Source organism: Engystomops pustulosus, chromosome 3, assembly GCF_040894005.1.
Source record: "Engystomops pustulosus chromosome 3, aEngPut4.maternal, whole genome shotgun sequence".
Lineage (NCBI taxonomy): Eukaryota > Metazoa > Chordata > Amphibia > Anura > Leptodactylidae > Engystomops > Engystomops pustulosus.
This window is the reverse complement of record NC_092413.1, coordinates 18385461-18411658: the sequence shown is the minus strand read 5'-3', so window position 1 is coordinate 18411658 and position 26198 is coordinate 18385461. Positions and strand designations below refer to the sequence as shown.

The window sequence follows — 26198 nt, the reverse complement described above, 5'->3', positions numbered from 1 at the left end:
ACCGAAAGTGCATTGTCTGATGATAATGCACATCTGCCGCGATTCACTAAGATCGTGCGCCCGATATCCTGCATGTGTCGCTTCCCCGCTCAGGTCAGACAGAGTTCACCTTCTTCTTCCTGGTGCATGTAAGTGCTTGGGCTTGCACAGTCAGATCGTCTTACGGCCTGCCCCCTATATTGCGTCACATGAAAGCAGCGCAGCTCCGCCAAAAAAAGGTTGTTAAATACCTGTTCAAGTCGTGCAATCCCACGAAAAAGGCGAACAGTCCAACGAAAGTGAGCAGCGCGACCCTGAGTAGATGAGCCCAAATTTGTGCACTATTTATATAGACAATGGGGCAGATTTACTTACCCGGGCCCCTTCATGATCCCACTGTGCGTTGTCCGATGAGGATTCGGATCCGGCGTGATTCACTAAGATCGTGCGTCTGAGTTCCTGCATGTGTCGCTTCCCCGCTGAGGTCCGCCGGAGTTCACCTGCTTCTTCCCGGTGCATGTGAGTGTTTGATCTTGCGACACAAATCCTTTTTTAAATTTCGCGGTTTGTCTGAATCCATCGGGTTGTCTGACGGGCCAGCGTGCAAGCTGGCGCCGATGCGCCAAAATCCGATCCCGTGCGCCAAAATCCCGGGGAAATTCAGGGCAAATCGGAAATATATTCGGGAAACTCGACGAAAGTGCGGCGTTCGGACCCTTAGTAAATGAGCCGCAATGTGTGCAGGGAACTCCGGAATAACTGCACTAAACAATTCCTTAATATCGCTGCTCACACTTTTTATGTTGCACATACCGTAGTATCAAATCGATTAAACACAACTGCAGTACAGAGCAGCGTACAGCCAAACGGTAGCAAGCAAACGCAATAAAGAATTACACTGTGACCGCTGCCAAACCAGCAGCACCTGTCAGCACAATTCTCGCCCCATTTGGCAGCTAAGTGTCGCGGAGAGCAGCGATTACAATGCAGAACGCTGATATCTGTGAACTGGAAGGTGATGGACAGGGAAGCGCCAGCCTGACAGATGCGCGTCCTATAATTATCTGGAATAATCATCTATCATACGGGCAGTTTGCTCTAACAAGGGGCATCGGTCAAGGGCCTTCTGTGACCTATAAATTACTAAATTAAGCACATTTGCCTTGTGTGAATATTTAATTCTGGACTTATCAATATGTAAAAAAAACTGTGAATTTAGGGTTTAGATTGGGAATGTGATCATTACAAATGCCTTTGGTGCTTTTTGGACCTATGGTTTCTTCATAAGCTATTTAAAGGGGGTTTACATGGTATAAATTAAGCAAATGAGTAATACTTCATACCAATGAATCGCTGAAGCTTACATGAGGTCTCCCTCATTCCTTCTAATCTGATTTTCACTCAGAAATCTCTGCTGAATTCCATCTTCCTAGCAAGACACGGACAGAAGATCACTGTGGTGTCAGGTTACATAGAAGTCTATGGAGAGTGGAGGGAGAAGCAAATAGCACTCCACCAATTATAACAGAGAGTACTGTGAATATACAGTCCTGTGGGACCCCTCATCAGAGTGGCTCTTAGGTCCATGATGTCCCTGTCTCGTAATGGAATATAAAGACAAAAGTTGTCATCACACAGAAAGATTTGGGGGTCATTAATCTTATCTCTGTTTGTTTTGGCTAGTTTTTGCCTGTCTTTTTACCGTCTGCTTCTTTAGTAATTTATCTATCTCACTTTTTCCTTGTGTTGATTTTTGTTCAGTTCTCTTTTTGAGACACTTGTTACAAATGTCTCAAAAATGTTCCACAAATGCCTCAAGCCCCTTCTTTCCATTTTCTAAGTTTTCCTTAAGTATGGTTTCGTCTGGAGTTTTTTGCGCCAAAAAATGTCTCAAAGTTTAGACAATTTGAAATGAAAAATGTCATGCGCGACATTCAACGCATCTGGAATAGAAGATAAATGTGTCTTAGGCTGCATTCACACTAAGGTGTACCCGCCGTAATGTAGCACGACGACCACACGTCAGCGCCCAGGAGAGGAGGAGGGGGTGAGAGCGTCGCTCGCCCCCGCCCCTCTCCATTAAGATATATGGTGCACGGCGCCGTATTACGGGAAGAGATAGGACATGTCTTATCTTTTCCCGGGCACGGAACAGTATGGCGCCGCATGTGTGCTGCACCGTGCCATACCATGCTGTGCTCTAATTGCTGGCCTATAGGGGGCGTATATATGGCAGCCGTATATATGTCGCCATACGGTCGTGTGAATTTGGCCTTACTGACGATAAACAAATATCAAAATTTCAAAATGTCCCTAAAAAAGGTGCAAAAATTTCAATGCACCAAAAAAAGTCTTAAAAAAAGACAGAAAAAAGGAAGAATAAAGATAAATGACCCCCTAGGTCTTGTATTATGACTAGAGATGAGCGAACATGCTCGTCCGAGCTTGATGCTCGGTCGAGCATTAGCGTACTCGAAACTGCTCGTTGCTCGGACGAATACTTCGCCCGCTCGAGAAAATGGCAGCTCCCGCCGTTTTGCTTTTTGGCGGCCAGAAACAGAGCCAATCACAAGCCAGGAGACTCTGCACTCCACCCAGCATGACGTGGTACCCTTACACGTCGATAGCAGTGGTTGGCTGGCCAGATCAGGTGACCCTGGGATAGACTAGCCGCTGCCCGCGCTGCTCGGATCATTCTGTGTCTGGATGCCGCTAGGGAGAGAGCTGCTGCTGGTCAGGGAAAGCGTTAGGGTGTTCTATTAGCTTACTGTTAGGCAGGAGTGATTCTACAAGAACCCAACAGACCTTCTTAGGGCTACAATAACGTTCTACTTTTTTTTTTTTTTATTTGCATCTAGTACCATTTTGTGAGGAATTAGCAGGGGGACTTGCTACCGTTGTGTTTAGCTCTTAGTGGCACACATATCCACCTCAAACACCAAAGTGGGAAAATTTAGTAGGGGTTGGATTTCAATTAGGCACAGTCTGCCATTTTTCCTTTTTTATTTTACGTTTATTTTTTTCATAACTCAGTGTCATCTCATCTGGCATAGTAGTGTGCTTTCATACTTGGCTAGAAAATAGCCATAGGAGAATCCAAACGGCTTACGCCTACAGTAGCGTTATATATTTGATTTCTGGTTGATCTGCTGGTGGCTGTACTTGCTGCAGTGCATCTACTAGCCAATTGTGAGCAATTTGTAGTGAGACTTGCGACCGCTGTGTTTTGCGCTTAGTGACGCACATATCCATTGCAAAGACCGAAGTGGGAAAATTTATTAGGGGTTGGATTTCAATTAGGCACAGTCTGCCATTTGTCCTTTTTTATTTTACGTTTATTTTGTTTAATAACTCAGTGTCATCTCATCTGGCATAGTAGTGTGCTTTCATACTTGGCTAGAAAATAGCCATAGCTATAGGATAGCATCGTTTGTTTTTAAAAACTCAAAAACACAAAAAAAAACAAAAAACACAAAAAAAAGTTATAACTCTCATTTTAAAAATGTTTAACCCGAGGGCTAGGGGTAGAGGACGAGGGCGGGGACGTGGGCGTCCAACTACTGCAGGGGTCAGAGGCCGTGGTCCTGGGCGGGGTGAGACACCACCTGCTGATGAGGGAGCAGGGGAACGCCGCAGAGCTACACTCCCTAGGTTCATGTCTGAAGTTACTGGGACTCGTGGTAGAGCACTGTTGAGGCCAGAACAGTGCGAACAGGTGATGTCGTGGATTGCCGACAATGCTTCGAGCAATTTGTCCACCAGTCAGTCTTCCACGCAGTCCACCCATGTCACCGAAATCGGCACTCCTCCAGCTCCTGCACCTCAGCCTCCTCCCCCCCAGTCTGCCCCCTCCCAGGAAAATTTGCCATTTGAACCGACATACTCTGAGGAACTGTTTTCTGGACCCTTCCCACAGTCACAAACCACTTGTCCGGTTGCTGCTGAGCAATTTTCCGATGCCCAGGTTTTCCACCAGTCGCAGTCTGTGGGTGATGATGACCTTCTTGACGTAGTGGAAGAAGTGTCTAAAGAGGTGTCCGACGATGAGGAGACACGGTTGTCAGACAGTGGGGAAGTTGTTGTCAGGGCAGGAAGTCCGAGGGGGGAGCAGACTGAGGGATCGGAGGATGATGAGGTGACAGACCCAAGCTGGGTTGATAGGCCAGGTGAACACAGTGCTTCTGAGACAGAGGAGAGTCCTCGACCAGAACAGGTTGGAAGAGGCAGTGGTGGGGCCAGACGGAGAGGCAGGGCCAGAGCTGGTGCATCAGCGCCAAATGTGTCAACTAGTGAAGCTCCCGTGGCGAGGGCTCCTGCGGCGAGGGCTAGATTTTCAGAAGTCTGGAGGTTCTTTAAGGAAACACCGGATGACCGACGGACTGTGGTGTGCAACATTTGCCAAACCAGGATCAGCAGGGGTTCCACCACTACTAGCTTAACTACCACCAGTATGCGCAGGCATATGAATGCTAAACACCCCACTCAGTGGCAACAAGCCCGTTCACCTCCGGCCGTGCACACCACTGCTCCTTCCCCTGTGTCAGCTGATAGTCAGCCCCCTGCCCAGGACCCTGCCACAAAAACCCCATCGTCGCCTCCACGATCCTCCACAGCATCCACCAGCGTTCAGCTCTCCATACCCCAGACGCTGGAGCGGAAACGCAAATATAGTGCAACCCACCCGCACGCCCAAGCCCTTAATGTCCACATCTCCAGATTGCTTAGCCTGGAGATGCTGCCCTATAGGCTAGTAGAGACCGAGGCCTTTCGCAACCTCATGGCGGCGGCCGCCCCTCGGTATTCGGTCCCCAGCCGCCACTACTTTTCCCGATGTGCCGTCCCAGCCCTGCACCAGCACGTGTCAGACAACATCATCCGTGCCCTGACCAACGCCGTTTCTGACAAGGTCCACCTGACCACGGACACGTGGACGAGTGCTGCCGGGCAGGGCCACTATATATCGCTGACGGCACATTGGGTTAACTTGGTGGAGGCTGGGACCGAGTCTGACCCTGCGGCTGGTCATATACTGCCGACGCCGAGGATTGCGGGGCCTACCTCGGTCCAGGTGTTTCAGGCCTACTATGCCTCCTCCTCCTCCCACCCCTCCTCCACCTCCTCCTCCTCCGAATTACCATCCGTGGGCATGGCGCCATCAGTCGGTAGCTCTAGGCACAGCAGCAGTGCCGTCGCTAAGCGACAGCAGGCGGTGCTCAAACTGCTGAGCCTAGGCGATAAAAGGCACACCGCCCAAGAGCTATTACAGGGCATCACGGCGCAGACTGATCTGTGGCTGGCACCGCTGAACCTGAAGCCAGGCATGGTTGTGTGTGACAACGGCCGTAACCTGGTGGCGGCTCTGCAACTCGGCAGACTGACACATGTGCCATGCCTGGCCCATGTGTTAAATCTGATAGTTCAGCGTTTCCTCAAGACATACCCCAATCTGTCTGATTTGCTCACGAAGGTGCGCCGCATCTGTGCGCATTTCAGGAAGTCCAGCACAGATGCTGCCACTCTCAGGGCAGCGCAGCGCCGCCTCCAACTGCCCGCTCACCGACTGTTGTGCGACGTGCCCACGAGGTGGAATTCAACACTGACCATGTTATCCAGAGTTTACCAGCAGCGCCGAGCGATTGTAGACTGCCAGATGTCAACTTCCACCAGAACTGGTAGTCAGGTCAGTCAGCTTCCTCAAGTCTACAATGAGGAGTGGACGTGGATGTCTGATATCTGTCAGGTGCTGAGTAACTTTGAGGAGTCAACACAGATGGTCAGTGGCGATGCCGCCATCATCAGCCTCACCATCCCGCTGCTTGGCCTGTTGAAAAACTCTCTGATCAGCATGAAGTCGGAAGCTTTGCGCTCGTCACAAGAGACGGGGGAAGAAGATTCCCTTGTTGATAGCCAAAGCACCCTTAGGTCTGTTTCTCAGCGCATATCGGAGGAGGTGGAGGTGGAGGAGGATGAGGAGGAGAATGTTGGCGAGACACAAGAGGGGACCATTGTTGAGTCCTTCACTGTTCAGCGTGTATGGGCAGAAGAAGAGGAGTTGGAGGAGTTGGAGGAGGAGGAAATGGACAGTCAGGCCAGTGAGGGGAGTGAATTCTTGCGCGTTGGGACTTTGGCGCATATGGCAGATTTCATGCTAGGCTGCCTATCCCGTGACCCTCGCGTTCAAAGAATTTATTCCAGCACCGATTACTGGGTGTTCACTCTCCTGGACCCACGGTACAAGCAAAATCTTTCCACTCTCATCCCTGGAGAGGAAAGGAGTGTGAGAATGCATGAATACCAGCAGGCCCTGGTTCACAAGCTGAAACAGTATTTCCCTTCTGACAGCGCTAGCAGCAGAGTGCGTAGTTCTGCGGGACAAGTAGCGAGGGAGAGTAGGCGAGCAGGCAGCTTGTCCAGCACTGGCAAGGGTACGCTTTACAAGGCTTTTGCCAGCTTTATGTCACCCCAGCAAGACACTGTCACCTGTCCCCAGTCTCGGCAGAGTAGGGCTGATCTTTACAGAAAGATGGTGAGGGAGTACGTAGCTGACCATACCATCGTCCTAAATGATCACACAGCTCCCTACAACTACTGGGTTTCAAAGCTGGACATGTGGCACGAACTGGCGCTGTACGCCTTGGAGGTTCTTGCCTGCCCTGCCGCTAGCGTCTTGTCCGAGCGGGTTTTCAGTGCAGCTGGTGGCATCATCACCGATAAGCGTACACGCCTGTCGACTGACAGCGCTGACAGGCTGACGCTTATTAAGATGAATAAAGCCTGGATTTCTCATAATTTCCAATCTCCACCAGGTGAAGGAAGCTCAACCTGAATAATTTATCCACTCCTCCTCCTCCTCATTTTCCTCCTTCTCCTCCTCTTTGTACAGTAAAGCAGAGGAAACTGGCTATTTTTTGACAGGGCCCACTGGCTCTTGCTATAGTACTTTATGCATTTAATTTTTCTGGAGGGCCACCTACCCGGTCCTCTGTTTTAAACAATTTTTGGGAGTGCCACATACAGGCACTCAATCTATTCAATTTTTCTGGAGGGCCACCTACCCGGTCCTCTGTTTTAAACAATTTTTGGGAGTGCCACATACAGGGACTCAATCTATTCAATTTTTCTGGAGGGCCACCTACCTGCTCCTCTGGTTTGAAAACTTTTTTGGACTGCCACATACAGGCACTCGATCTATTCCATTTTACTGGAGGGCCACCTACCTGCTCCTCTGGTTTGAAAAGTTTTTTGGACTGCCACATACAGGCACTCAATCTATTCAATTTTTCTGGAGGGCCACCTACCCGCTCCTCTGGTTTGAAAACTTTTTTGGACTGCCACATACAGGCACTCAATCTATTCCATTTTACTGGAGGGCCACCTACCTGCTCCTCTGGTTTGAAAAGTTTTTTGGACTGCCACATACAGGCACTCAATCTATTTCATTTTTCTGGAGGGCCACCTACCCGCTCCTCTGGTTTGAAAACTTTTTTGGACTGCCACATACAGGCACTCAATCTATTTCATTTTTCTGGAGGGCCACCTACCTGCTCCTCTGGTTTGAAAACTTTTTTGGACTGCCACATACAGGCACTATCCAAATTAAATTGTCTCCATAGCAGCCTCCACACGTTGTCTCCATTGCTACCTCCAAAAGTCGTCCATATAGCTGCCTCCATACATCGTCCCCTTATGAAACGAGGTGTGTCAGGCAGAAATTTGGGTTGTTTTCATGGATTCCACATCAAAGTTGTTAACTTTGTCGCCACCCTGCTGTGTTATCCACAAAATATACTAATAAACTTTTATCATTTACCAATATTATTTCAGCGCTTCTTGCGCATCTGTTTACATTCCCCTCACCCGGCATATCCTAAACTTATAAGAACGCCACTACACTTGATCTTATACAAAAGGTTCTTAGAAGTGCTGTTTGGGGAGTAGCCTAGAGACAGGGGCTTGGATTGGCGAAAGCTCGCCTGGCAGCGGAGCGCCAGCTCCATGCGCATCATGCGCTTCTTGCGCATCTGTTTACATTCCCCTCACCCGCCATATCCCAAACTTATAAGAACGCTACTACACTTAACTTGGTGCAGGCTGGGACCGAGTCTGACCCTGGGGCTGGTCATATACTGCCGACGCAGAGAATTGCGGGGCCTACCTCGGTCCAGGTCTCAAAGGTCTAGTATACCTCCTCCTCCTCCCACCCCTCCTCCACCTCCTCCTCCTCCGAATTACCATCCGTGGCCATGGCGCCATCAGTCGGTAGCTCTAGGCACAGCAGCAGTGCCGTCGCTAAGCGACAGCAGGCGGTGCTCAAACTGCTGAGCCTAGGCGATAAAAGGCACACCGCCCAAGAGCTATTACAGGGCATTCCACATCAAACTTGTTAACTTTGTCGCCACCCTGCTGTGTAATCCACAAAATATACTTGCAAACTTTTATCATTTACCGATATTATTTCAGCGCTTCTTGCGCATCTGTTTACATTCCCCTCACCCGCCATATCCTAAACTTATAAGAACGCTACTACACTTGATCTTATACAAAAGGTTCTTAGAAGTGCTGTTTGGGGAGTAGCCTAGAGACAGGGGCTTGGATTGGCGAAAGCTCGCCTGGCAGCGGAGCGCCAGCTCCATGCCAAGATCCAACTAACATAGTTTTAACTGCAGCACCTTTAATCTACTACTAGTTCACTGCCTCCATACATGGTCCCTTTATCAAACGAGCTGTGTCAGGCAGAATTTTGGGTTGTTTTCATGGCTTCCATGTTAACTTTGTCGCCACCCTGCTGTGTAATCCACAAAATATACTGGCAAACTTTTATCATGTACCGATATTATTTGAGCGCTTCTTGCTCACCTCCTTTGGTTCCTCTCTGCCACCCATTGGTTTGAAGCCTGAGTCCATTTAGGGTATGTCGCCATGCCACTCTCTAGCCTGCTGCCGCTGCCTCTGCATGCCGTCCCCTATAGTGTCAGGGTCAATTATTGCATGTTTTAGATGCTATCTAGCTTCATTCTGTCACTCTGTCATGGCCATGCTGTTGCCCATAATTTTGGCATAATGGTGCGATTAAGCAGCCTCAGAGGCATCCATGCATGCTGCCCCTGCTGTTTCCTGTCCATTTCCGCGGTGTTTCCATCCTTTTCTGAGGTTCCCAGGTGTTTGGCCAAGCTTCCCTGTGCAGAGCCTTGGTCCCCTTGAAAAATGCTCGAGTCTCCCATTGACTTCAATGGGGCTCGTTATTCGAGACGAGCACTCGAGCATCGGGAAAAGTTCGTCTCGAATAACGAGTACCCGAGCATTTTAGTGCTCGCTCATCTCTAATTATGACCAGAAACAACATTTCGAGCCCCAGTTTTATTGTATTTAACAGGAAAGTTAATGAAGCAATACAATGAACGGACCTAGCACTATCATGATGGTTTCCCTTGCAGTGTGTACAGAGACTAAGTGACTGTTATAGAACAGGATATTGTTCCATGATATTTAGATACAAATGTCCATTCTTGTCATTGCTCCATAATACAGATATGTAGACAAGCTTTGTTCTTCTGGTGTCAAGACTGACATCGAGCTTCAAACTGAGACTTTTCAGTATTGTAATGTGACATTTTATATTCTCTAAAATCCCTGGGAACGTTGCCATCCCGTGTATTATAGACATCACAGCTGCTTGTGGCTAGAAGTGTAAATATTCTGTGTAAATAACCTAGATTTCTGTAAGCTTGTTAAGAGCCTTTCCCGAAAAATGGAAGCTACCTTCATGTAAGGGCCTATTGTTTAGAGTAGAAGGTCCACCAGGAGCATATAGATGATTTATATGGTCAGGTGTGGACACACACCCAGGGTTTCGCCATCCTTTAGGTGAGTTGAGCCTCTTGCCTCAGGCAGCAAGCCCCGCAGCAAGATGGAGGGCAGCATCAGGGGCAGCTTCAGAGTCATTCAGTACAAAGTATGTTATGTCATTGCTAAATGACAAGTCCCAGTTTGATCGGAGAACTGGTGGTTGTCAGAACCATCTAAGAGTCAAAGTTTGGAGGAGCCAAAGACTGAAAATCACTGGGGCAGATCTACTTACCCGGTCCATTCGCGATCCAGCGGCGCGTTCTCTGCGGTGGATTCGAGTCCGGCCGGGATTCACTAAGGTAGCTCCTCCGACGTCCCCCAGGTGGCGCTGCTGCGCTGAAGTTCCCCGAGGCCCGCCGAAATGCACTCAAGTTCACCGGCCTATTCCTAGTGAAGGTAAGTGCAAGTTTTGCAACACTTTTTTTTTCTTAAATGCGGCGGTTTTTCCGAATCCGTCGGGTTTTCGTTCAGTCACGCCCCCCGATTTCCGTCGCGTGCATGCCAGTGCCGATGCGCCACAATCCGATCGCGTGCGGCAAAATCCCAGGGAAATTCAGGGGAAATCGGCGCAAATCGGAAATATTCGGGTAACACGTCGGGAAAACGTGAATCGGGCCCTTAGTAAATGACCCCCACTGTCTTCCAGTTCATTTAGAAGTTAAAAAGTATTGCTGCTGTATATACCAGATGGATTTGTAAAGTTAGACAATGCTTAATCCTAATGTTCTTCTGGGATTCACAAACTAGAAATCTTGAGATTTGGGATATTGGTCATTACATGTAAGAAGGATAAGGAGGACACTTGTTATATCCCTTAGAGCGCATTGTATCTGATCAATAAGGCGATTCTCAAGCTTCGGGAAGGCAAAAAGAAAGTAATGAGAACTCTACAGACTTAGTTATATTCTACAATTTAGTTCAGTACATTCAGACCTCAAGCCATTCTACTGACAAGAATTTAGAATAAGGTCAGATCAACCTTTCTGATGCCATTACTGTTCCCAAATCCCGGGGCAAATAAATCCTACATCAGACATTGCAAAATCCCCTTCATTTACCTTTATCTCATTATACTCAGTTTTCTACATGTTCAATATCATATCTTTCGGTATAGCCTGGTTTAGAAGTTAGTGATATTACTTATGGTAGTCTTGGGGGGAAAGCAGAGTGTTAAAGGTTAACACTTAATGGGAATCTACCATGAGAATCCATCATGATAAACCAGGGACACTTACTCCTGGATGCAGGCACCGTGACTGTGGTGATCTGCTAATATTTGTTATCAAGGCCTCCTTCCTTCTAAAATCAACTTTTATGGGCCTGACAGGGCAACTGGGGGTGCTACCAGAGCCCCTCCATGCAATCACTTCACAGGCTGTTACACTGCACAGGTATTCTTCCCCTCTCCCTCTGTGTGCTGAAACTTCCTCTACTGCAGTGAGATCAGGCAGAGGGATGGAGGAAGTGTTGAGGGAGCAGAGGGGGGGCCAAACAGAGCCCCTGATTTATGTTTGATTATTATGGTACATTTCCTTTAAATATTACTAACTTTTCAAGAAACCTGAAGTGACTTCCAAAGTATCTACAGGGGGGCTCTGCTATGGACATTTCTGTAAAGGGGGCTCTGCTATGGACATTTCTGTAAAGGGGGCTCTGCTATGGACATTTCTGTAAAGGGGGGCTCTGCTATGGACATTCCTGTAAAGGGGGGCTCTGCTGTGGAAATTTCTGTAAAGGGGGCTCTGCTATGGACATTTCTGTAAAGGGGGGCTCTGCTATGGACATTTCTGTAAAGGGGGGCTCTGCTATGGACATTTCTGTAAAGGGGGGCTCTGCTATGGACATTCCTGTAAAGGGGGGCTCTGCTGTGGAAATTTCTGTAAAGGGGGCTCTGCTAAGGACATTTCATTAAAAGGGGGCTCTGCTATGGACATTTCATTAAAAGGGGGGCTCTGCTATGGACATTTCTGTAAAGGGGAGCTCTGCTATGGACATTTCATTAAAAGGGGGGCTCTGCTATGGACATTTCTGTAAAGGTTGGCTCTGCTATGGACATTTCTGTAAAGGGGGGCTCTGCTATGGACATTTCATTAAAAGGGGGGCTCTGCTATGGACATTTCTGTAAAGGGGGCTCTGCTGTGGACATTTCTGTAAAGGGGGCTCTGCTGTGGACATTTCTGTAAAGGGGGGCTCTGCTATGGACATTTCTGTAAAGGGGGGCTCTGCTATGGACATTTCATTAAAAGGGGGGCTCTGCTATGGACATTTCATTACAAGGGGGGCTCTGCTATGGACATTTCATTAAAAGGGGGGCTCTGCTATGGACATTTCATTAAAAGGGGGGCTCTGCTATGGACATTTCATTACAAGGGGGGCTCTGCTATGGACATTTCATTAAAAGGGGGGCTCTGCTATGGACATTTCATTAAAAGGGGGGCTCTGCTATGGACATTTCATTACAAGGGGGGCTCTGCTATGGACATTTCTGTAAAGGGGGGCTCTGCTATGGACATTTCATTAAAAGGGGGGCTCTGCTATGGACATTCCTGTAAAGGGGGGCTCTGCTGTGGAAATTTCTGTAAAGGGGGCTCTGCTATGGACATTTCATTAAAAGGGGGCTCTGCTATGGACATTTTATTAAAAGGGGGGCTCTGCTATGGACATTTCATTAAAAGGGGGGCTCTGCTATGGACATTTCTGTAAAGGGGGGCTCTGCTATGGACATTTCTGTAAAGGGGGGCTCTGCTATGGACATTTCATTAAAAGGGGGGCTCTGCTATGGACATTTCTGTAAAGGGGGCTCTGCTGTGGACATTTCTGTAAAGGGGGCTCTGCTGTGGACATTTCTGTAAAGGGGGGCTCTGCTATGGACATTTCTGTAAAGGGGGGCTCTGCTATGGACATTTCATTAAAAGGGGGGCTCTGCTATGGACATTTCATTACAAGGGGGGCTCTGCTATGGACATTTCATTAAAAGGGGAGCTCTGCTATGGACATTTCATTAAAAGGGGGGCTCTGCTATGGACATTTCTGTAAAGGGGGGCTCTGCTATGGACATTTCTGTAAAGGGGGGCTCTGCTATGGACATTTCATTAAAAGGGGGGCTCTGCTATGGACATTTCTGTAAAAGGGGCTCTGCTGTGGACATTTCTGTAAAGGGGGGCTCTGCTATGGACATTTCTGTAAAGGGGGGCTCTGCTATGGACATTTCTGTAAAGGGGGGCTCTGCTATGGACATTTCATTAAAAGGGGGGCTCTGCTATGGACATTTCATTAAAAGGGGGGCTCTGCTATGGACATTTCATTAAAGTGGGGCTAGTATGGGCTGCAGTGGTGTCGTCGGGCAGAGGAGATTAGGCCTCAGAGGACAAGGTTGGTTTGAACGCTGGTGGGCCCTAGTTGTGTGAACACCCCAAGGCCCATGGGACACTTAATCCACCTATGGCTACAACCAATTCTAACTAGTGGACTCAGAGATGCCAAATCCACCCCTGTAAGTACCATGACACATTTGACAATACATACACAGGCTCATATTTCTATTATTAACCTAACAATGGCTCCTGCGCTCCAGGCGACCAGAAGTGAGCAGCGCGGCATCTACAAGGGAAGGACAGTCGTGGATTGAGCTCAAACAAAAGGACAAATCACTTTGAAACGTCCCCTGGCCGCTCACATCTTAATGTAGCGCACAATATCATGTTATCAGATGTGACACCATGCTTACTGCTGCTGCATGACTCCCAGTCATATCCATAATAATGCACCACAGGAAAACCCTGCACTTAACACGAGGTGCGGAGGAATAAATTACAAGGAAAAAGCCATTAAGGCGACTGTCACTTGTCATTTGGCTCTTATCTCTGCGCTTCTGTTTGATTATAGAAGGGAAAATGTATCTTAGTCTCTGTCCGCATTGTGGCTTCCATTTATGTGCTGAAGGATTTGTCACATCGCAATGGGCACCCATGTCATCTGGGGGACCCACCTCACTTATATTGGGTTCTGCCAAGTTTCATCATGGTGCCCTTATCTTAACCAGTATAATAGCATTGTAAATTGTGCAATATTTAGCAACAGTCACACCGAGGGGCTCTGATAACACCCCCAGAGCCCTTCTGGCTCATCGATTTTTAGAAAAGTTGATTTTAGAAGAAATGAGGCCATGGATAACAAATAGAAGATGATTACCACAGTCACAGTGCCCGGATCTATGAGAAAGTGTCCCTGCTTTATCATGATTAATTTTTATGATAGATTTCTTTAAAGGGATTTTTTGGGATGATGAAAAGTATCTATGCTGTTTCTGTACTTAATCCCAAGCACAGCACCATACACTACCTAGTGGCGGCACTTGGTACTGCAACTTAGGCTAATTTATTTAAATGGGAATGAACGACTCCCCGGTTACATGTGCAAAGTGCTCACATACTTTATGGGGGCCTAATGGCAGGGGAGCATGGGTACCAGACCCCTGCCAAGCTGCCATATTGATCACTTTGATCACCTTTCAAGGAAATCAACCAGTAGAATTTTACCTTAAAAAGTAGTGTCACCAATTATTCATCGTTCATCTCTGGGACATTGGTTCTGGATTCGTTTTATGGGCTCTTTATCCAGGAAAAGAACTTTTTAAAATATGCAAATGACCTTGAGGGGCTCTAGGGGGCGTCACCAGAGCTGCTGTGGGCTTCTGCTTTTCCCTCTCTGATGCGCGCCTCCCGCGCGCATGATGCGCGCATCTGTCTCTCTCCAATTCCCGTGTATGGGTGGGAAAGGCTGCTCATTTGCATGTATTTAAAGGTTCTTTTCCTGGATGTTGTATAGTGGTCAAAAGTCACCCCCTAGTATTTAACAAAAATGAGACCTGTGAAACAGCGCAGAGATTATGCACCTAAAATAGGCTTTTGCTTATAAGGGGTCAAGTTCTTACGACTCTCCATCTCCAGAGCAACTGTGTATGTAATAAATATTATATGACACACCTCTTGTGATCGCTCCGGATCAATATGGGGCTTGTTTTTTTAAAGTCCATACACCCATTCAAAAGACATGGACCCGCAAGATTTTTAAAATTAAATAATCTCATACTACCCAAACTTTCAATATCTCTGGGAGGGGCTCTGTGTGTGCTATGACAATCAAAGGTTACCGCCCATTTGTCTGGAATCATATAATTCACTTATAAACTTCTTAGGCCATATCTACTGAATGGGTGGACAGATTTAAAAAAAAATCAAATGCCAAAGTTATCAGGGGCACAGTGCCAATCATACCAGGGGTATAAGTAAGCATTTTGTGCTTGGTGGTAGTTCCCCTTTAAGCTGCCTGATATTGCCGGATTATAATGTGATGATGTATGGAGTCTCTGTATAAGATTGTGTTCTCCAACAGATGCAATGAATTTGGATACAAGGAGGTTGGCAATTTCATGGGTTTAGGAAGCTCTGCCAACTGCAAAGATGGCAAAGCTAAAAATTACTTCTAGGATCCCTGGAATGTAGGAACGTCCGACAGATCTCCCAGGAGGGCAATAAACTAACGATTCTGAAATGAAGATTCCATAAAGGAAGGAAAAATATCTGCTAAGAAAGCGCCAACCCCCCCCCCCCCCCCTCTCCTTCCTGGTCGGATTTAATGTGTTAGTCAATAGACAGGCTGTACCCGTGAAATTGTGCTATATCCCCTGTAGAGTAAATAAGCAAGGAGATAAGAGATGTCGCTACACGTTCACTTCAAGGTGAAATGTTCCGAGTTACTTGTTACCAGTAGTTGTAGAAACAGAAACGTTTCAGCACCAAGAACAGCGGCGTCTTGTTTTCTCCTCTATGGAGTTGTGTGAAGGAGGATTGCAACACTAATTATGAAAATCTTGGATCCCATCGTAGAGGAATCCAGGGCCACCGTCAGGACAGTACAGGTGATAGGACCCATTGATCGCGACAATTGGATATGACATCAATTTGGTAAATCAGCGAGACAACAGGGTCCAATCTATCTGCTGCACATGTTAGATGTGGAATTTTTGTTGACCCCACGCAAACTTATGACTCAGGGCACAATAATGCTAAACTCATACCCCTTGATGCAAAATAGTGAAGCCCAACCCCACCTGCCCCCACTTTTCCTCTCAGTCTTGACCCCCCCCCCCTGCCATTAGCTCAAGAGGTTGAGTGGATAGGGAGGATGCCGCACCTGCATGTTATTTTAACAACTGAACCAACCCACCCAGCTCCCAGGAAGCTTTATAGACAAATCCGCCTCTTACCCCTCCTATCACCTTCCGCAAGGGCCCTGACATTCCTGATGTTGACTCGTCCTGACTCCTATACTGAAGACACTCGGTGCAGTACGATTACTTCTTCCTTCCCTTGCAAGTAAAGGGGCTGGACCAAGATACCTCCTATCTATTAGTTGAATGCTGGAGGATGATATTTTGAGATCATATTGAGACCATTTCCAACTCCAGTGTTCCAGAGATGTTAATGTGACCTTAGGGTGGGTCATCAATAATACATTGGTGGGCGTCTGACTCCGAACATCCCTACTGAACTGCAACCACATCGGAAGAAGCCCAGTGCCATACACTATGTAAAGGCCAGGGGTGCACTTCCACTTACCTGAAACCTGCACGTTTTGGGCTTTCTCCAACCTATATGCCACTATTGGAGACCAGGCGGGGAGTGCGGCTGGTGGATGGCTGGCAGGGGAGTGAACGCCCAGCCTACCATATTTATTATAGTCTCCACCGGAAAACCTTCTGAGACTATAGTAGTAAACGCCACTAGTTTCGCTCTGGTCTAAAATTTGGAACTCTTGGAGTTTGTGCCCATATTCACTAAGAGGTCGGTTCCTATTATTGAATATTGGTGCAGGACCGCCAGCAGAGGGAATTTTCTAAATTCTAGTTCCAGTTCTAAAAGCCAGTTTCAATGAATTCCTTCCAATGTTTAGAGAGCTATATACTTCAGGATTTACTTTTTCTGGAGCTTCAGCTACTGCTTTGCTGAAACCCCACTGATTCTTATCAATATAAGAAAGCTATATGAAGGCTTAGGGGTGGGTGTTTTGGGATTTTTGGGGGGTACTAGAAGCAGGAGCCATACCAGACCATCAGCAGACAATTTCCTGTCCATAATCTATTCCCTGTTTAGTTGGATATTCTGAAAAATTAGCATTTTTAGAAACCAGTCAAGAAGAAGTCATCTTGTTGCTCCGACGTCTTAAACATCGCACTAAACCGGATGCAAACTCTAAACACAGGAAAACAAATATCTATTCATCAAGCTGTGACTGATACACTTGTCCCACGACCGAAGCAACATCTTCCAGAGAGAAAGCTGAAGACAATAATTTGGGGCACTTTAGCTGAATTGGCTGTTGGAAAATGATAGTTATGTGTGTAGGAGTATTAATGGATAAAAGCGACTGCTCTTCAAATACTTCACGTCCTAGAAGAGGATGATGCTGACTTGTTGACAAGCTGACTGGTTGTTCAAGGTTTCTTTACAAAATAGGTCAGGAGAATGGATGTCATACATCGCCCTATAAACTTATGCAGGGGATCAACTTAACTGTCTGCTGCCTGAGACAAGCTATAGACCGGTGCCCCCTCCAACCCATCCAGTAGTAATATATCAGGTTACTTTTTAGTACTAAGGTTCTCCATGAAGTGTCTCACACCCAATGCTTTCATATGGTGCGAAGAAACACTATTTTTAAGCGTCAAGTTCTGTTTTGTCATAGGTGACTGCATCACTAATGCTGCCCCCCATCTTGCTCCAGGTGGTGCTGCCTGAGGCAAGAGGCTCAACTCATCCTGGCTGGTGCACCCCTGATCCTATGCCTCCCATCCACCTCATTTTATATGGAATCATACTGATAAAAGCATCCCAAAGTGGGAGGAGTTTGTGCTATTTTGCATAAAAGTAGGACTTTTTAATTGTTTTGGGGTATTGGCATCAGGATAGAGATTAAAACTGCCCTTTGATAGTGTTATGCAAACCTAGGAGGTTTGTAGGAAGGGATAGCAATGAAAACTATTCGGCGGACAGAATGGACCAGATTTTTAATACATTTTTGCAGAGATTTTTAAAAAGATTTTAAAATACAGCTTGATAGGTTGATTTTCACACAGTCTTTTAGATGAAATATAAAATACTGGGGGTCATTTACTAAGGGCCCGATTCACGTTTTTTTCCTGAACTGCCCCGGGTTTTTAATGGCGCACTTGATCGGATTGTGGCGCATCGGCGCCAGCATGCACGCAACGGAAATCGGGGGACGTGGCCGAACGAAAACCCGACGGATTCGGAAAAACCGCCGCATTTTTTAAAAAAAAGTGTCGCTGGACAGGCGCTTACCTTCACCAAATATAGGATCGTGAATCGCCGGAACACCCGAATCCACCGCAGAGAACGCGCCGCTGGATCGCGAATGGACCGGGTAAGTAAATCTGCCCCACTGACTACTGAATGTCACCCCTAGGTTCTAAGCCAAAAGTGGTTGCTCCACCAATAAAAATGAGACTATGGAAATGCACAATGTTTGCCTTTAACATTCTGTTAATGTTTGATGCAGAGAAAAGTTATGTGAAATTTACTTTTATAGTATGGTTTTCCCACGAGGACAAATTAGGCCCTATCCACAGGATAACTAACTTGCTGATCAGTGGGGGTCTCAGCACTAACTTGTCTTCATGGGAAAACCCCTTTAAAAGTATATAGCAGTCTGCATGTGCATGTAATGAGTTATGGTGGACACACATGCTCAGTCACTAGTTTTACAGTTAGCTTTCTGCATAGTAATCTTCTCATTACTCAGTAGAAATAACTTCTTGCTTGGCTTGTTAGGGAAGGAGCAGAGCCTCATAGCTGAGAAGACTCCTTCTGCAGGAGAAGCAAGAAGGGACTATCAGCTGTCAGAGGGAGGAGGAGACTGATTTGCCATCAAATACATCTAACTCCTAGAAAACTTAAAAAAATAATTTAACAACAAATTAAGACTAGAAGATTACTAACCTCATCTACATTTTCAAAGGCATTGATGACATCGTACGGCAAGCAGGACAGGAGATCGATGACAAACCAGGTCTTCAAGTAGTTCATACGTATCAACTTTGGGTCAGAGATGACCTCCCCCGCAGGTCCAACAAAGGTGGTGTGAAAATTAAGCACAATATCCACCAAAAATATCACATCCACAATGCTGTCTACCACCAACCAGGCAACATTGTTCTGTTTAGTTTTGAAGGACACGTTGTAAGGGACCAGGATTGCTGTGTAAAACGTTAATATCAAGATGACCCAGTCCCAGGTGGTTTTAAAAACACAGTAATGCAAAATGATATGTGGAGGGGTCTTGGGGGCCTCTTGTTTGTATTGCGGAAGAATTTCAGAACCAAGTTGCAACACCTAAAAAAAAAAATGGAGACAATGTAAGTCTGAATATAGTTACTGCTACAGGGAACTGGGAGCAGGGATATGGATATTTTCCTATTTAATTTTATTCAAATTTTTTTTTATCCCATTAAAGAATTGAAGGAGGAAAAAAAAACCATCTATAATCAGCCGCTTTATCATTTTAACCCTGATATCTAAAGTATAATTTTCCTTCATTAAAATAACAAATTGGTGTATAATTTACTGTGAACCTTTGGCGGTAAATCCCATTAGTGATCCATCAAGGAGTATTATATATTCACTGATATAGAAATATATGACATACTGTATGCGTTCGATTACCTCTCACGCTAATGACCGCTACCAGACGTAATGATCTATAAGGGAGTGGGGCAAGAGCGAATTCATATCTCATCAGTATCTCATTAATCTAAACAAGTAAAGAGTGCAATAAGTCTGTACATATATAAAACATACTGAATACTGAATACAATGTGAGGTCCAGTGTCACCAATTTAAAGGAAATCTACCATCAAAATCCATCCTGATAATCCAGGGACATTTACTCATAGATCCGGGCACCGTGACTGTGGTAATCTTCTTATATTTATCATCCATGGTCTCCTTCCTTCTAAAATCAATTTTGAAAATTTTGCTAATGAGCCAGAATGGCTCCTGGGAGAGCCCCTCCATGCTGGAGCTTCACAGGCTGTTACACTGTCTCATCCCCCCTGCTCCCTCAGTACTTCCCCCTCTCTCTGCCTGTGAGAGGGGGGAATGTTCTCTTTGCCAGTGTAACAGCCTGTGACTCTGCAGCACGGAGGGGCTCAGGGAACCGTCCCAGTAGCTCTTCTGGCTCATTGGCATAATTATAAAAGTTGATTTTAGAAGGAAGGAGGCCATGGATAACAAATATAAGAAGATTACCACAGTCCCGGTGCCTGGATCTATGAGTAATGTCCCTGGTTTATCATAATGGATTTTGATTGTAGATTTTCTTCAAATAAGTGGCTCGGTCTCGGGTCTCATAAGGATGTGTATGAATAGCCTTGAAGGTCTGGCCTCGGGTCTGAATTAAGTGGGAATTTAATTGGGGATCAAATAATTATTATGGGGTCAGAATTCGTTTTAACTAGCTTGAATTAATGTAAATATTTGATTTGGTGTCTAAAACAATATGGGCATCTGGAATAAATGTAGGAGTTTTGTGGGAGTTATTGGGGTCTTATTTGCTGTTTGCATGAATTTTAATGTCTTAAATTGAATAAATGTAAGAGTTTTGTCTAAGGGCTCAAGTAACTTGAGTGTCTGGACTGTTGTTTGAATTTATTTACTTGTCTTAAGAAGGAATACATTTACAATTCTGGTCTGGGGTCTAAATTAAATAAAGACGTCTGGTCTGGGGTCTAAATTACATAGATACATCTGGTCTGGGGTCTAAATTATATAGATAAGTCTGGTCTGGGGTCTAAATTAAATAAAGAAGTCTGGTCTGGGGTCCAAATTACATGGATAAGTCTGGTCTGGGGTCTAAATTAAATAAGGAAGTCTGGTCTGGGGTCTAAATTACATAGATAAGTCTTATCTGGGGTCTAAATTACATAGATAAGTCTGGTCTGGGGTCTAAATTACATAGATAAGTCTTATCTGGGGTCTAAATTACATAGATAAGTCTGGTCTGGGGTCTAAATTACATAGATAAGTCTGGTCTGGGGTCTTAATTACATAGATAAGACTGGTCTGGGGTCTAAATTACATAGATAAGTCTGGTCTGGGATCTAAATTACATAGATAAGTCTGGTCTGGGGACTTAATTACATAGATAAGACTGGTCTGGGGTCTAAATTACATAGATAAGTCTGGTCTGGGGTCTAAATTACATAGATAAGTCTGGTCTGGGGTCTAAATTACATTCATAAGTCTGGTCTGGGGTCTAAATTACATAGATAAGACTGGTCTGGGGTCTAAATAAAATTAGTATCCTGGTCAATAAATCCATTCTCATTAGGAAACATTTCGAGTTCTCACAATGCACAAGGTTTGTTGTATCGTAGTCCCAGCATGCTCCGCTTCTTTGTCAGGTCATAGTCCGAGTATGCTCTTACCTTATCTAACACGCGGATCTAGTAATTGCAGAAGACATGTTTATCTAGTTATGTCCCACTTGTCTTAATTATCTTATAATGGGAATTCCTCTTGAGTCTTGTTGTGTCACCGACAAGCTACAATGACTATGGAACAAGTAACACCATCACCACCGGTGATTAATTATAAGGGTTGCAATATCTCATGTACCAACAAAACCTCTCCACCCCTTGGCCCTGCGTTTCCCACTGTAAATCCAAGTCCCCTGTATTAATCACAAAGTGACTCTTACAGTCTATGGGATGAAGGGACCATTAATAACCCTCCTTTTATCTCCATGGTGGAAGGATGCGAGTCTGAACTGCAGCCTAGTGAAGCGTGTCTGCCGAAGATCTCTCCACAATGCAAATGAACTCTAATCACAAACGCCTTAAACAAATAAGAAGTAATACTGAAGCGGGCGTCACGACATGGGCTCCAGCTGCTGCTCCATTCCCACCTTCTCCCAATACATCTATATTACTAAGTCCTGACAGTCATACGCTGAGCATCATTTTAAATTAAAATCCAGGGCATTGACTGGATGGAGCTGCACCCAGCGGAGCGTTCCCCTCGAAAATACCAGATGAAATTGAAATGTTTACGCTTGTATAGTTATTTCGATTAAGTCAGAGCTGATCTACATTTGCCTGGATAACTGCTTTATTTTCATAATGGTTTTATGAGGATAGACATCTGCTTAATCATGAACTTGTAGTCCCCAGGAAAATCCCATTTTGAAGTATGGTCTCTTAGAGTATGCTGGGTTGTTCTTTTACCAGTCCTCTTGTAACAGCCCAACCGCTTATGTTATTCCCCATTTTTCACTATTATTCACTTTTTTCAGGCTACAGCTGTAATTTCTACTATAAAGTATATTAAAGGACATCTACCACCAAGATCAAGGATTGTAAACCAAGCGCACTTACATGCTGGTGTGCGCCCCCTCTGGCAGGATCTCCTCTTCTTTTAGCTTCTTATGCTCTTGTTTTTACAAAAAAGGCTTTTAAAAATTATTTAAATGAACCTTTGGGGCTCTAGGCTCCATTGACAACTATAGAACCTGAAGCCCCTCAGTATAATTTGCATAATTTTTTTAGGCCTTTTTAGTTAAAACAAAGGCATCAGAAGCTAAAAGAAAAGCGGTTCCTGCCGGGGTAGAGGGTGGGGGGCACACACCAGTATGTAAGTGTGGTTTGTTTACAATCCTTGATCCAAATGGTAGATGTCCTTTAAGTAAAGGTGCGACCCCTAATAAAAGTCTATGCTGTATGAGGCTGAGCCATGTGATGTGTATGGAAACTCCTACCCTGAAAGGGGTTTTCCACTAAACAATTTATGCCCTATCTACATGATAGGGCCTAGCTTGCTGATTGGTGGGTTGTCTCTAATCAGGGGGTCCAATGGGACCTTCATTGGACACCTCATCGCTCCCCAAGACGAGCAGAGCAGCCGCATGCGCATGGCCGGGCCACCCCCTTCAACTCTATGGAGCTAACTGAGTGCGGCACTCGCCAATCTCCCTCAGCTCCATAGAGATGAACAGGGCTCCGCTCATGTTGGGGAGTGACGGAGGTAAATTGGACACCCTGTTCTGGTGATCTGTGGGGGTCTCATCACTGAGACCCCCACTGATCAGCAAGCTAGGCTCTATCCTTTGGGGAAAACTCCTTTATGATCATTAGGGTGTGTACCTTCAAACTCTGATACTCTTAGCACCAATTGGACAATGTTAGTGAATCTCTGTATGAACACTCTAGGGACTAGGGAAATGGTAACACCCAATTGGTAATTGGTTCATACATTACCAGGAAGAATAAGAATGCCACCATGCAGCGTTTTTTTCCCAAGTGGGTCACTTTAAATCTGGTCACATGAACGTTTGGCGATAACCATTCTATACCCCTGGATTATAGAGGGTTTTCATAATGTTGTAGTCCCATGATGGAATAAATAGAATTTATAAAATTACATTAAATATAATGTGGTCATCCCCCTGGATCTCCACCTTGTTTAGTCAATTATGTAAAATGAATGACTAGGGCAGCCAAATTCTTGTCACCCTAAGGCCCGTTCCACACTTGTGAGTGTGATGCGATGAACTCGCATCACACCCGCAACGCATGCTGCCGGGAACGCACGGCCCGAACGCTGCACCGCAGGAGTGAAGTTGCGAGTGTGATGCAGCATGCGTTGCGAGTGTGATGCGCAAGTGTGGAACGGGCCTTACTGATATCCATGTTAAGCCCAAAGATTGGGCATCTCAAGGCACATCACCAATCCAGAAAATTGTTGTATGACCATAAAATTTCAGAGCAGAAGGTGAGTATTTGTTAACTTTAGAGACGTTTATCTATTATTGGGTTTCCCAAAATGCCATATTTGATACCCTGGAAAAATCTGGAAAACTGGGCTCCAGCCGATAACTGAGCCGTGGTGGTGTCCATCGTGATTTAACTCTTACTATAATACCTTATAATTTTACGGAGGGTGAAACATTTTACGTATTACCTCAGCAAGTCGTGAATGTTTATGTACATTCTCGCCTTTATGAACCGTGGGAGCCAACTGTTGCAAGACCCCTCTGCTGCTGGTAAGAGCTCTTGTCAGGCGCGCTAGCTTCCCCCAACCTGCAAGAAAATCACAAATGACAAATTCAATCATATACCACCGTGTCATCTGCAGATCCAACTCAAACTCCCACCTTCTCAGCCCAAGGATGGGCTATACTAATCTCCTAATACCTCCAGGACCCAGAATTATAAGCTTTTGAGCACTGCTATATCTATAGGGGTCGCAGCAGATGCAGATTCAACCAGACCCATAAGTCAGGGCACCAAGAGACCCCTCTAACTACACTTTCATCTTGTTTGATGTCTGGCAGTCAATGTATTGTAAATCCTCTGCCTGCTCCATGCAATGAGATTTATGACACCTCTGCTCTTGGCCTGTCACCCTCACCTGGGAGAAAAACATCAGCCTATTAGGTCAGTATAGGATCAACTAAGGGAGAAGGTGAAGAAAAATGCACCTGTGAGTGCTACAGCATTCACCTAGCACATTGTGTATGGAAGGGACTGCAGAGTAAGGGTGGGGGTCACACGTTCTGGTGGTGTTGCACTTGGGGATTGTGCTGATCATATCTGCGTTTCCACTGAAACACATGTGATCGTTATTGAGCACCATGTATTTAACATTGTTTACATGCAAAACACGTGGTCCTAGTTACTGATCAAATGTCTTACATCGAAAACGCAAAGTGGCACAAACCCCTTTCCATTCTGGTTGCCTTGCATTTTAAAACCCAATGCAACCGGAATATGTGAGATATTTTACTACATTAACTGTAGAGCAATTACTTCTCACTGGTATCGAAATTTTATAGAGGTATCTCCCTGATATTGAGTTGGGCTGCCATTTTAAAGATTACTTCCATGTATAGAGCTGAACTGCTGTATCTAAACTGTCTTGTGGGAATAGTTATCATTCCAGGCGATTGGGTGCAAGGTTTATCACCCCACAAGTCGCATGTTTGCACAGGTTTGTATGTACTTTACGCTAGCATGTGATATGCAATCATCAAGTAAAAACTCTGATATGTCCGTAGAGTCTGGGGAGGTCTGTCCTTTACATAGAGGCTGTGAGATCTAAGTAATCAATAATTTTGTGCTGAGAAGATGATAAAGTAGGAGATGTCACCCCGGACCACAACATCAGCACTGAATAAGCAGGAACACAAGTAAGTAACTAGATTTGTGAATTGTGTTACAGGTAATGATGTGGATGATACCAGGGAAGGATCTGAGTTATTCATGATGCAGATATTATCTGATCAGATTACAGACAAACAGGCGCCATTATACTGACCCCCCATCCCCAAAACTAGACCCCATAGGGACCGGCCATGGTGTAACTGATACCCCGACTATAACCAGTGTTCACACTCATAACTTAATATCCTTATGCAGGGTATTTTTATACACCCCTGGATTAAAGGGATGGCACAAACAGGCCTCGGCCCCTCTCCCACAGGCCGTGGTTACCTCTGCTGTAAAATAAATAAGGTAATTTGTGTCCCCATTGTGACCCAGCTGGTCTATAATAGGTTTCTGATATAGTTTATCAGATTATAGCCATCCAGGTTGGTTGCAAATGCAATTATCTCTTGTAAATTAAGTATATATCTCTAGTAGGCCGCATTTTTCACAGCTATCTGAAAGGAATATAGGCCTTGTAACCCATGCCAAAAACCACAGCGCTCCTGTACTGAGTCGATAATGATTGCCAGGGGAAATGGGGCCAGTTTTGATAAATGAGGGTGCAATGGCTACAAACCTTTGGATGAATCATCTTCAATCGGTTGTTTAAAAGCTGTGATGTCACTAAAGGTGCAAAGAAACAAAACCACTTTGTCCTGTTCGTTTCGGATCGGAGCAATCTTCACAAAGAACCAAACCGGCGTCCCTGAAATGTGGATAAGGAAATTAGGGATGTGAACGATTACTCATTCCTGCTTAAAGGGGTTCTCCAGTCACAACAAATTATTCCCTATTGACAGAATAGGGAATAAATTACTGACCAGCAGTGGGAACTCCATGTATTACAAGAATGGGGGTCCATTCTACCTCTCAAATGAAAAGCGCAGCTGGTTGCACTTGCTCCCTGCTGCTCTATTCATCCCTATGGCACTGCTGGACATAGCAGAATGCAGTACATCAGTGCCATAAATAGTGAACGGAGGGGAAGTGCACCCTCAGCCTGCCATCCATTCATTAGGGGAATTATACACCCTCATTGAGGATCCATCACTGAGACCCCCACTGTCTTATTTCCTGGGGATAAGAGTTA

The 26198-nt window shown here is 45.6% G+C and overlaps 1 protein-coding gene across 8 annotated transcripts in view; it reads right to left on the bottom strand.

Annotated features, from left to right (window-relative positions):
- Positions 1–26198, bottom strand: part of KCNH1 (potassium voltage-gated channel subfamily H member 1) — a 250984-nt gene that overhangs the window by 161296 nt on the left and 63490 nt on the right. For all 8 annotated transcript variants that reach the window (XM_072140190.1, XM_072140192.1, XM_072140194.1 and 5 more), the window contains 3 exons: positions 25686–25814; positions 23862–23980; positions 18846–19238 (listed from right to left, as the gene is read on the bottom strand). In XM_072140190.1, coding sequence (XP_071996291.1) covers positions 18846–19238; positions 23862–23980; positions 25686–25814 — 641 coding nt within the window. The remainder of the gene's footprint in view (positions 1–18845; positions 19239–23861; positions 23981–25685; positions 25815–26198) is intronic.